This window comes from Limanda limanda, chromosome 14, assembly GCF_963576545.1.
Source record: "Limanda limanda chromosome 14, fLimLim1.1, whole genome shotgun sequence".
Lineage (NCBI taxonomy): Eukaryota > Metazoa > Chordata > Actinopteri > Pleuronectiformes > Pleuronectidae > Limanda > Limanda limanda.
This window is the reverse complement of record NC_083649.1, coordinates 23,878,871-23,892,204: the sequence shown is the minus strand read 5'-3', so window position 1 is coordinate 23,892,204 and position 13,334 is coordinate 23,878,871. Positions and strand designations below refer to the sequence as shown.

The following is a 13,334-nucleotide window of genomic DNA, read 5'->3' as shown; positions in this document are numbered from 1 at the left end:
GCCCATCTGCAAACATGAACATTTTGTTTAATTTCTTAAAACATGTGAGGATACTTTTGTCTCATCTGTGATCACAGTTTGAACGTAGACAAAGTGAACTGAATAATTATAGGGCTTTACAGGCTGAGGCCGCTCCACTACTTGTGGGGATAAGTGCCAAGCACAGATCAGGTTAGCAGTTAGCTGATTAAAGGGCTGCAACAATGCAAGGAGTTACCTGAATAAGGAGAATAAAGGTGTTGTTTCACCCCAGCAAACACAACGTCTACACACATATACACACCCGCAGAGGAGATCTAGTGAAGTCATGTGCCTACAAACACCTGTTTGTGTTTGTGTGTGGTCTACTTATTATGTTGCTGGGACCAAAATCTGGGTCGTTTTAGGTTTAGTTTAAGGGTTATGGTTAAGCGGGTGGTAACTATTGTTATGGTTAGAATAAATCTCCAGAAAATCATTGTAAGTTAATGTAATAACCTTGTAATCGTATGTGTTTGTGCTATGCTCACAACGACCATTATAGTTTTGAGTGCACTAACATTTGTGAATTAGCTAATAAGCAATATTCGTGAAGACTACCTGCACCTTTAGCAGTGTACCCTAATCTTAAAGTTAACATCAGCTTGGTATCACAATGTCCAATGTTCTCTATCTTCACAATGTTGTTTAAGGGTGCTAGTATGCTAAAATACACTAAATCCAGTTCAGGGTAATGTGAATATCATTAGTTACACATGTGTTTGGTGATGAACCAAAGTTCTGGACAAAATGACATTTCTCCTGATGATGACACCAGATGTAAAATGAGGGGGATATACACACCTGTGCCAAACCTCATGCTCATCTATCCAATAGTTGTGAGACATTACTGAGGAGAACACTGATAGAAACATCAGGGGCTCGCCAATGTCATTGTCTGGGAACCATGAATGTTTAATGCCAATCCATCCAATAGATGTTTCAATGGATGATGGTTAACCTTGACCTGCTGGTGGCACATGTTGAAAAGTAAAGCGAGATTAAACCGATCAGTCTCTCTGGATCATGAATATTTCCACTAAACTTTATGGAAATATATTCGGTTGCTCACATTTTTTAGTATCAGCCAAAGCGGTGGATCAGACCCTAACCCTAATAGACTGACATTGCAATCTACAGAGTCAAGCTCGTAGCGCAGCTAAAGAAACGTAATTATTGTTTTCCCTCGCATTTTTTTCTGAATGAGCATTTAGACCATTAATGCACATTCAACCCTATGACGTTATGCAGGGTAGTGAAAACCTTTCACTGTTTAAAGCACTGTATGGCAGAGTGACGCACTACACCATTCAAAGCACAGCAACAAGATGAAGGAAGCAAATTTCATTAACAAGTTAATTATATGGTCAGATAATAAATACATCAGAAGTGGATATAATGACAGAACGTCGATATAAAGTGCAAGCCAGTGTGGGTCCAACATATTAATCTGACAGATACATTTTAAACCAGCATGACACTCCCTGATCTCTGCACTGCAATGTATCCAATGAAAAAGCAATGTTAACGTTATACGGTATGAGCACAATCTCTCCCTTATAGAACAACAGCTAAGTTTGCACCTAAAAAAAGAAATAAAAAATAATTTGACATCAGTGGTTACAAATCATAGTTCCTGAACATGTCAGACTGACGTGACTTTTATGTAATGACTTACATGAGCCGCTGGGCACACAGCCATCCCTCCTACATTGATTGACCTTGTTCATTATCCAGGAAAGCCACCTGTAATGCAGTGTATATGCTGCAGTTAAAACAACTAGTACTGGTGGAGCCTTCCAGGCTTGTCTCTGTATTTGATTGGGCACCATATGTTTAATCCGATCTATGTGGACCTAGAAGAAGAGATAAGAATGAAGGTATTCAGTAGCTTCTATAACAGGACTGTTATTTCTGGCAGTTGTGAGGTTTGAAGAGGGTTCGTGGAGGAGAACATTTAGACATCAGGGCATTTCGGGAAATTATGCTTTCAAGTGAAAAACAAAAGGATCCCATGGTCCCGTATTTACAAAATTCTAGATAACACCCTGTTTTAATACTGTAGCATTCAGAATCTGAATACCTCCCTCCCTCTGCTCTGAGTTAGCTTCCAGGGCCCAGAGATAGAAGTTTATGCTAATTTGATTTAGATACCACTGGAAAAACAATTGAATACCATGGATGCTTGTGGAATTCAGTGAAGCAGATGGGCTTGCCTTGTGGAAAGCTCGTATGTAGCTTGAATAACAATGATCAGAATGACTAACTTGCACACATGCCCCAATAATTAAGCATATACCTACATAAGTAAGTCACTGGAAATAGCAACCAACCTGAGGTCACTGGTATTTGGGGAATTATTTATTTCCAATTTGAATGAATTAACTCTATGTAACTATGTAATCCTTTGCAATGTATCCCCTTAATGCCATGCCATAACAAAAGCATTTGGAATGCTAAACATATCTCTGTATGAAATGCATGATCATTTTCTGTCTTTATAATCTTAAAACCGTTCCTTTCACTTGCCCTAATCATCCAATATGCATTTTGTGAAGCACTACAGACCAAAAGCATATTCCTAAAAGCAAAGGCAAGAAATCCTCTTACATAGTCAATTGTCAAGCATCTGAATGAAATCATAATTGAAAATGTTCTCAGCCCATCACATGTCTCATTTCGACCTTGAATCGATGTGTAGAACCCTGCAGTAGTATACATTTAAGACACATTCGATTCCTGTTGTGAGAGAGGGTAGCAATGGGCTTGAATGATAAAATTGCGTTGTCAAGGTAACAGGTTGTTCTGAAGACTGCAAATATGTCGTATTGGGGATGCTGCTATACAATATTTCAACCTGCAGCCTCAACATGAGCTCTGTGTTTCACTCCCTCCAAGTCGAGCAGGTAACTGCAGATGTTATACGGTTTGCATTCATAATTCAGAGATATTTAATAGCCAGTCTATCTTCATCAATATTATTAAAATTATTCACTGCAAATCTCATTTGCAAAACCAAATCATAGCTGTTGTATACCTTGAGGTGGCACCGTGATTTCTTTCAAATGATGAATGAGGAAAAAGGTGGGGACTGCCAGAGAACAGAGATACTGAGGCACCCTTTAACATGGCTCCTGATGTAACCATGGATACCTCTATTTCGTGGATGGAGTAATTTTAGCTGGAGTGGGACCTGAAGGACAGATATCACTGTTTCTGCAGTGCACATCATATATTAATGCATCTTAAATAGCAGGTTACTGATGCATTTAGTCTTACTGTTAAAATCATGTTTTTCATATGCAGTATTAAATTACATTACAATTAATTTAGCAGATGCTTTTATCCAAAGCTACTTACAATAAGTGCATTCAACAGTATAAATGCAGTATATGCAGTATGCTATGCTTTGATAATAAGACATCCCTTAGTATAATGCTCAGGACAGTTAACCACTGACATTGGGGATTTTTTTGTTTGCTGGAACAAAGGATCATTCACAGAATCCAAGCAGGTGTCTGTGATGCCATGCCCGACAGTACAGTTTATATAATTTTGTAACCTGGCAAACAGCAGTTGTGCCAATCAAGCCCATGGTTTTGCAGATGATATGTCAGTAAACTAAGAAAATTTTAGAGAAGGTGATTCTACCGTGGGTGGAACCCAAAGAGATGTTTTCAAACTGAAATGCAAATGACAGCATCAGCAGCAATGAGATAATTTGTTGCTGTTGCATTTACGAATCCCATTTCTGTGTGAGTGAGAGTTCAGGATAGTAGTACAGAGACTTTTTCTGTTGAGGGGAGAGCAGTGGAAGTGTTGGCACTGTCAAGGCAACCATGAGAGTACAGGCCACAGGGGATTAAGAGAAGATGTAGCTATGATAAAAACAGAGTAGCACTGAGACGAGCTCAGCCAGTTCCTTAAAGTCAAGAAACAAGAGATTCCATTGTCAGTATCAGAGATTCAGAAGACTACCCTTGTTAACTACACGTCTTTACCAGCTATTGTCATAGATCTGGACAAAATAATTGGAAATAGACAGTGGTTAATTTTACCTGTTTGAAACATTAAACCGGATTCAAAAGACCTATTCATGGACTTGCTGCTCAGTAATGTTTACCCGATTGTTCCAGACCGGGGTGTATTTATACCCTCATGGGAATTTATTTATTTCGAAACAATCATCGATTAGAATCCTTGTCTTATTCAAAATAATTTATCAAATAGACACACCTACACCTCAGAATAAATGTAACATTGCAGACAGAGAGATTAACGGCAGCCAAATAATAATAATATAACGTGCCGTTAATCTCTCTGTCTGCAATGTTACATTTATTATTGTGGACATGTTTTCATTTATCTTTTTGGATTGGACCTCAGTTATTTGCACGGTGAACACAGAGGATTGCTTCTGTTTGTTCCATCTCAGCTCGGTCAAATGCTCTCTGTCTCCACCTGCTGGATTTATTCAGCACTGACGCTACACATATATCACTATCAAATCAATTGAAACTCTGCATGTTCAAAGAAGAAGTCTACTATTACCTGTGAATGGCTGTGGTAAACGTGTGGTAAATAGGCTGTTCATATTTCTAATCTTATTCAGCCAGATCAACCTGAGGGAGGAGCTGTTCTGTAGCCTGTGCAGAGCTGGGGCAAGAGAGGCAGGTGATGAGAGCCAACATTTGATCCTGGTGCCAGTATTCAGATGATTCCCACTCACACATTTTCATGCCAAATCAGTAACTAAAAACATGTTCTGTAAAAGCTTAAAAATAGAAAACAGCGTACAAGGTTTAGTCTCTGATACATCATCCTGTAAAGGTTGCAATTAATCAACTGTCCTGTAAAGTGAATGAAAACTTTTTGTGAAAATTTATTGCTTTTTATTTTCTCTCTCTTTATTAATGAGGTATTTGAGAGAGATAACTGAAAATGACAGTACAGACATAGGGAACACGGTCTGCACCTATCACTTGGCAGTCGTATCTGTGAATACATCAGGCTTGTCTCTACTTCTAAAAAACAAAAGCCCTTGGTCATGATATTATTCCACACAGTCCTGATCACTAACAACAACAAGAATAAAAACACTTCTCATGTCAGTTTGGCACACTCACGTCTGAGTCTGGGGTAATGGTACTTATGAGATCCAATTATCAGAGAATAGGATTTTGTCAAAATAAATGACAACACAAATTTCTCTCCCTTCTCATTAAACTGTGTTTAATTATTCAGTGTGCTGTGCTATCAATTCTAAACATGCCCCAAGTCCACTGGCAAATCTTCTGAGAGATTGTTAGGCTTCTTAACAGTGCTCCATTTTCTCTGTGAAACTGTTTAACTGCCATTAAATATGCTTCTCTAAAGAAATCTTTCATTTATGGATACAGCAGAGTGAAATTGAATGGTTTATGGGAGGAAATAGCCACATGCCTGGATGCAAGGCCCTGCTGTCGCTATAGTGGGGCCTTAGTCGTTCAATATAGGGGTAGTCAAACTATAGGACCCACCTGGGTTCTCTAAGTAGGTCCCTGAGGGTCTCGGTTTAAATGCAGATCAGAGTGATTGTGCTATCTCAGCATTCAGCATTTGCTGGGTAAAGACCTCCCTGACCAGAGCACTCACTCTCTGCCGTACACCTGCAGTAGACATAGACCATACATTTCACATAGACATGTATAAATTAATCTATATTTGCTAAGTCAAAGTCAACTTTATTGTCAATTGTGCCATATGTACAGTATGACATAGCTGGGATGGAAATGCTGTTTCTCTCTGATCCCTGGTAATAATTTCCCTTAAGACTATTTTATAACTGACTGTAGATGGCCAACTGTATGCCCAGATGACTGTTATCTTATGCACAAAACAAATGTCTCCATATATACTGCAGCCATATGTTCATACTGAGGACTGCTATGTTCACTTAGAGCCTCTGTAAACAGTATGTACGTAAATATGTTTTTGGCACAGTACTTTCTGAGGACCGAGAGGAGAGAAATATAATAAAATCTTTTTGTAGTAAATACTTGATAACGGTATAAGGCATCTACTGCAGCTTCGACTTTGCAGTATCAATGGCACTCCAAACCACATGGTGGCAGGAACACGCTTTGCACCAGTTCACACACGCTTAGCGAAATCAATGATGATACATTCAATGGTGTCGCAATAATCAGAAAAATATTTTTCCAAACTGGTAACATATGTTACACTTTTGATAGTTGCAAACTGACCCTACCTCAACCATCACCTTTTAGCCTACGGCCACGTTTTTTTTATAAGCATACGTTTAAAATGATTAATATGTCAGTCAAACCTGATGGTCACTGTTGTCTGCTCTTCGTTGCAATGTATAAACATGGGGTTCAATGCTCTAAACATATAAATACAGCACATCCATGTTTTTGTCTCCACATTCATTCATGCACGTGAATGTACAGACATGAAAACAGCGGGATTACTGCCTCTTGATATGCAGTCTATGGTATCTGCTAAAATTGGTCTACACATATGAAGGTATTTGAACATGATCTGTGTGGCGAACAGCAGCGTTTACACGAGTGAAGCACCAGTCGCACCCACACAGTCCTGTCCACAAACCAGTTTATTTTAAAAACACAAACAATACTTTCTATTTTTCTTCTCCAATATTAAACTAATTCTTCAGGTTTAACCCCATCACACACTTCCTCAGCTGCCTAGGTAGTTTTCCTCTCTGTGTGTTATATTTCTGGCAGTGACAGATGACATGCTCCACAGCTTCTTCCCCTAAACCCCATTCACATGGTCCTGATGGATGTTTCCCTATTAAGTGCATTGTTTTATTTAGTCCTGTGTCTCCTATTCTTAGCCTTGATATAGCTGTTTGTTCTCCAGTGTTTTTCCCTATTGTTTTCATCCCTCCCACTTTCACAAAGATATAGACTGTATATAACGATATAGAATGTATATAACGATACAGACTGCATATAAAGATATATACTGTATATAAAGATATATACTGTATATGAAGATATAGACTGTATATAAAGATATATACTGTATATTAGATACAGACTGCATATAAAGATATACACTGCATATAAATATATTTACTGTGTATGAAGATATATATGCTGAATATAAAGATACAGCCGTATATGAAGATACATACTGTATATGAAGATATAGACTGAATATAAAGATACAGACTGTATATAACGTTACAGACTATATACAGATACTGTATATACTGTTTATAAAGATACAGACTGTATATAAAGATATAGACTGTATATGAAGTTATAAATTGTATATGAAGATACAGACTGTATATAAAGATATAGACTGTATATGAAGTTATAAATTGTATATGAAGATACAGACTGTATATACAGATATATACTGCATATAAATATATATATATACTGTATATGAAGATATATATAAAGATACAGACTTTATATAAAGATATACTGTATATAAAGATATATACTGCATATGAAGTTATACATTGTATATGAAGATACAGACTGTATATAAAGAGGCGAGCTCCTCTCCGGCTCCTCACTTCCTGTGCGCAGCGTCCGTCTCGGGGTGTGTCGCTATTGACGGAGCCTCCTGTTCTCTCGCTGTAGTTTAGTGGAAGTTGCTCAGCCCGAATTCTCCCACTACTTCCCTGGCTGCTGTCGCCTCACGGTAAATATAAATGTCAGATGTAAAGACGAACCTCGCCTGTGGGATTAGATATCTGCTCACCACGCTTATTCTGAATCTTGCGCACTTTGACGGTTATCGTACCTAGCCATGTCTATTAGCTCGATGTTAGCTTAGCTAATGCTGAAGTTAGTTATGAGCTCAAAGCTACAGGCTAACGCCACTCAGTGCTAGCTTGAAGCGCAACTGTTCCACTGTGTCTAATGACATTAAGCAGCTGTTTTTAGTAGCCACAACACAATGTGTCGTTAAAACTGCATCGTTAGCTCCGTCGGGTGTAGAGCTCGTTGCGAGCTCACCCAAACTTGGCAGTGACGTTAAAGTAGGACATGTTGTACTAATTACTTGGTTATTAAAACTTCTAATATTTTATCGGAGCAGCTGATAACACACTGACAAAACCTTCCAGTGTCATTTATCGCCAGTCTTTGTTGTGCTTTAAGTGTTTCCGTAACAGGAAACACTGTGAGAGGGGCTAGTGGGTGTGCCTCCGCCTCTAATGGGACTGTGTTATTCTAACCACTAAACAAGGCATGCCATTGCTTGATCTATAACAAGCTCAACCAGTGCGGCTGTAGCTAGCTAGACAAACACTAAAGCTGCTAACATAGCATCAGCATGATACCTTCATACGAACCAGTGTTGTGAATCCAGTTCCTGTTTGTGAAGGTTGACATTCATGATTTATTTGCGATGCCCGTATCACATTCATATGTTACATGCCATTTACTCCTGCTTTTAAACTCTTACTGTTTCTTTATGGAAGTAGATTCTAATGTTGCCTAGGATTTTTATCGAGCATGTTCAAGAATTTGTGGTGTAAATAATTTCTTCTCTCTTATGTTGCACTTTCACAGTTGGTAGAAGATGTTTGTTGCCAGAGCACTCTTCAAAGGCGTCATCGATGTTGTGAGGTAACAATCTGCCCGAAGTACTAGCTCACACCAAGAGTTGTGGCTTGTGTTTTGACTTTTCATCTCACTTGTCTTCATCCTGTCTTTTTAGCAACATCGACCCAGCCCAGTTTGTGCCTTCTGACCCTGTGAGTGACACTTTACATTGCCAGCTTTATCTGCCCAACACTGTGCTGTAGATGATAAGTTTTAATTTCTATTTGCCAATTTCTCTGTCCCCCAGCCTCCTCCACGTAGACCACTTGCATATGCAGAGCAGCATGAGAATGATGAGGAGAAACAGTTCCGCAGAGTCTTCCAGCAGCTTGCTGGAGATGTGAGTCTACCTGTTCTATGGATATCTATTGTACTCTGCAGTAACAACACCCTTTACTCCATTAAATTAACACAAAAATATTTGTAATTGGAATTATTAAAAAAAAAATGCAGCTTTCTGATGTCCTAACTGTTATAATAATATTTGTCATACAGGACTTGGAAGTGAGCCCCACAGAGCTCAAGGACATCCTGAATAAAATCATTGGAAAGCGTAAGACATATTTGCATTTCTCTTAACCAGCCCTGTGTGTAGTTCTTATACTTCTGTGTAGTCTGTCTTTCTCTGTCGTGATTCAGTCCTTAAATGATTTACGTATCTGCCGCATTATATGATCTCATTGTATGCGTATATTATCATATTTCAGATGGAGATCTGAAGACAGATGGTTTCAGCATTGAGTCTTGCAGGAGCATGGTGGCAGTCATGGATGTATCCTTTCTATCATATTTAGGTTCTATATCTTGAGTTGTATGGTCGACAGTAAGTTGCTGACAGTTGACAGCAGAGAAAAAGCAGAATACAATTGAATACAGTTTTTTGCCATGTATTATGTAAAGCACTTTGTAACCATGTTTAGAAAAGTGCTATACAAATGAAGATATTATTAAATACACAGAACAAATACATCAGCATTTGGTTGCGGAGAAAAGAGCTGTATTGACTCACCACATTCCATCACACCCCACAGCTCATTAAGGGTGAGAACATGCATTGAAATGTTGAGGGAGTAACTGACAGACTAAAAGTTGGGCTAAGCCTGCGTTCATTTGTGCCTGTATAGTCAGGTTTAATGACCTTGTGTGCAGGTTAAATGAGTAGATCTCCTCTGGCGTACTGCACTTAAAGCAAGAGGCCTTGCTATAAAAGACCTCTTCCATCATGTTTTTGTTAACGGCTCTTTATTGTAAGCTTGAAACAAAGTCTTTTATACATTTTTCAATGGTAACAAATATGAATAGTATATTGAAAACTGTGTGAAACTAAATGGGTGTTATGTGATCCCTGTCATATGTAGTGTAGGAACAAGTTAGATGAAACGTTTGACATAGATTCCCTGCAGTGAGGAAGGGAATGTCACAAGGAAGGCATATAAAAATACTCCTTGGTCAAACACAGCATGCCCACGTGTAATGCAGTAGCTGATCAAAGCTGAAGGAAAGAAGGGAGACTGTTGTGTTGTCCTTAATGCTTTTTCAGAGTGACAGCACAGGGAAACTCGGCTTTCATGAGTTCAAACACCTCTGGAACAACATAAAGAAATGGCAGGCAAGTACAGCACGACCATTTTGAATTCGTTTTTTTTTTTGGGGGTGGGGGGTTACACAGCAGTTGCTCAGTGACATTCCTGTCGTCAATTGTCTTGTGTAACAGTGAACACAGATGAAGCTGCAGTGAAGTGTATATCAGCTATGGATTCTGGTTAAAAAATAACTTGGATTAGCATCTAATTTTTGCCCTTATTAAAATGAACTGCCATGTTTTATGTTCACTTGAATCTGTTAACTGACGGCCACACAGGAAACAGGCTACATTGCAGGACATTTTTATTTCCTGTTAAACTTATCTGTCAGTGATATGACTCAAATGTTATAGAAATTGAGTTAGATGATGAATTTATTATAATTTTTACTTAAATACTCTTCTATTATTAAGTTGCTACAGCAATATTGGCAGCTATTTGCTTTGTTGAAAAGTAACTGTAGTTTATTTTTCTACTTATAGTCTTTGTAGGCAGTAACACGGCTTAAAAGGAAATGTTTCAGATGCCAATGATGTTTTAAATTCTTATGTTGTTCTTATTTAGGGAGTGTATAAGTCTCACGACAGAGATGGATCTGGCGTCATTGGTGAAGATGAGCTGCCCCAGGCTTTCCAAGCTGCAGGTGAGCCTCTTTTTTTAACTGATATTCAAATTCAAAGATGGGTCTGAATAAACTTAAACGCAGTATGGATTTTATTAACTATTAGTCTGTGCATGTTTACAACAAAGACATATTGGATTTAAGTAGTTTCATAAGCCAGAAAACTACTTTATTCTATCAAATGTGTGTGTTTTTTCTTGTCACATAGTTATATAAATGTATACACCTTGACAGACATGGGCAGTCAAATGGTTTTGAGAGGCTGTATAAAGGGTTAATGTTTTGAATATTATACCAGTTGTTTGAATATATTTGTATGTTCATCTCTTTATCAGGTTTCCCTCTCAATGACCAGCTGTTCAAGATGATAATTCGCAGATACAGCGATGAAAATGGGAACATGGATTTTGATAACTACATTGGCTGCCTTGTGAGGCTGGATGCCATGTGCCGTAAGTTTCAAAGACCAGTCCTTAAATCAATTGATCTCTTTATTAGTAGGTCAGCTTTATCTCTGTGACAACAATGACTGACCTGGGATTAAATCTCATGACCTGAAGGTATAGTAGGCTTAATATCTGTTCTGTTTCAGGTTCCTTCAAAACCCTGGATAAAGATAACAATGGGACAATCAAAGTCAATGTCCAGGAGGTAAAGTCATCTCAGATATTTTCAACATTAGTGGGTTTTGAATGGAATTCAGATTTTCTAAAAGCGGTGGCTCTGTTTTTTTGGAATAAGTAGCTGTTTTCAAATAGTCATCTTCTCTGCTCTTGTGTCTTTCCAGTGGCTTCAGTTGACCATGTACTCTTGAGTCCAGACGACGTCTCTCCTGCTTGTTATACGGAACCACTTTATTTGTCTACACAGTACAATACTTTATCAACTATCCTTACAACTTCCTGTTATAATCAGCAAATCCCCTGTGCGTGCTTGTTTGGAATATTACTGCAATGAGTGTTGGGGGACTCTGTTCTGTAGTACTTGCCAGAAAAAGGTACAAACCTACACTTACAAAGGTACCCCTAGCTGAATACTCAGGACGAGTTTGAAGCCAATATAATTCAATTAAAATATGGTAGTATGTTGAATTGGTTTTTGTTCAGCCTTTTGATTTGCCTCTTCCCACAAGTCAAAATCAGACAGGCCGACATCAAGATGCCTAATTACAAGCAAAATTTTAAAATCTAATGTGAAAGCAGGAATCTCTCATTCTAATGTAGCTGGGGCTGGTTTTACAAGGTTGGATTAAGGAACATTCACATCCTCTGTCAACACTATGTCAGCTGCTGAAATACAGGAAAAGCTACGACACTCATCACTGTCATCAAATCTCACACTTAAGGTTACCTCAGGTGGAAGATTCCTTTTTAGGATATGTAGCTGCAAGCTTGGTCAGCCATGCTCTGTAGATCAAGTAGCTATCACTGGAGGTGTTTACAGATATTGTGCCGGAGGTAGAGTTCTGTAGAAGCTGAAGTTGGGTGACGCTACTGTGAGAATTACGTGAGGTCACCAAATCCCATGTACTAACAGTTGTTTCATGTATAGTTTTACATGGCTGTGTTGCTTTTGACCAGTCTCTGTGAAAGTCCCTGTGGTCCATCCACTCTGACTAGAATAGTTGAGCGACAGCCATGTAAAATTATATATAAATTGTTTGTCTTTTTGTTGAACTCCATTAATATTAAGTCTCTGTGAAACCAGGCCCAATACTACTGAATGAGAGATAGTTCACTAAAACCTTTGAGTCCACTAATATAATTTAAGTGAAGAAGGGGATGAGTTATGGTTTGTTTGCACCACAGCCTGTCACAGGCAGATCTTGGTTGGATTATTTGTACATTGTACAGTTACATTGGTATAATAAATGCATAGTGGACAGTGATACTGATGCTTTCTACAGTCAGTAGACAATTTTAACAAAGAATGTATCTCTCAAATCCCAAATGTTCTTTAAAGTCACCTAATATTAGAGGGAGTATGCTAATATATATATTTCAATTTACCCACATCTATATCTTCTTTCTAATAATAATGAGAGACAATGTTGTATTTGGGCAGGCTGATATTTAGCTTTTTAATATTGATTCTAGCAGTGCAACTTTGCAATAGCCTTCTGTTTGTCTTCACTTCCTGATCACATTATCACTTCTCACTGTTTACTGTGCCTGCGCCAGATAGTGTCAGCACTGTGTGTGAATTGATCACATATAACAGATGTGTATGCCACAAATGCATGTAGCCAATTGAAAGTATGGATTGCAAACGTTTATTTTAAACCATGCAGTTGAAGCCGTGGTCATTTAACTGTTACTGAAAATATTTGGTAAAATACATATATGTGCCATATTTGAAATAAATGGTAACTTAAATGTGCTTCTGTGGCTAATGTTTACTTAAAATTGGAACCCACTTACAACTTGTATGTGATGATGTTTCAAAAACAACCAAATCACATTCTCCCTTTGTAATCTCTAGAGAACTAGAGTCAGACTACTTGTGCACTAGTAG

The 13,334-nt window shown here is 38.2% G+C and overlaps 1 protein-coding gene across 1 annotated transcript; it reads left to right on the top strand.

Annotated features, from left to right (window-relative positions):
• Positions 1 to 7,595: 7,595 nt before the first annotated feature.
• capns1a (calpain, small subunit 1 a) lies at positions 7,596 to 13,199 on the top strand. Its single transcript, XM_061085624.1, has 11 exons — positions 7,596 to 7,707; positions 8,583 to 8,639; positions 8,731 to 8,767; positions 8,863 to 8,955; positions 9,111 to 9,168; positions 9,323 to 9,387; positions 10,156 to 10,224; positions 10,763 to 10,841; positions 11,156 to 11,272; positions 11,413 to 11,471; positions 11,608 to 13,199. The coding sequence occupies exons 2-11, from the start codon at positions 8,593 to 8,595 to the stop codon at positions 11,632 to 11,634; spliced, it is 651 nt and encodes a 216-aa protein (XP_060941607.1). The 5' UTR covers positions 7,596 to 7,707; positions 8,583 to 8,592; the 3' UTR covers positions 11,635 to 13,199.
• Positions 13,200 to 13,334: the final 135 nt, after the last annotated feature.

What these genes read in the sequence shown, in the direction of transcription:
- capns1a (XM_061085624.1), top strand. Translation starts at nt 8,593, where the DNA reads ATGTTTGTTGCCAGAGCACTCTTCAAAGGCGTCATCGATGTTGTGAG. An exon ending in GGCGTCATCGATGTTGTGAG is followed by an intron (nt 8,640 to 8,730) that starts GTAACAATCTGC and finishes CTGTCTTTTTAG; the next exon opens with CAACATCGACCCAGCCCAGT. An exon ending in CCAGGCTTTCCAAGCTGCAG is followed by an intron (nt 10,842 to 11,155) that starts GTGAGCCTCTTT and finishes TCTCTTTATCAG; the next exon opens with GTTTCCCTCTCAATGACCAG.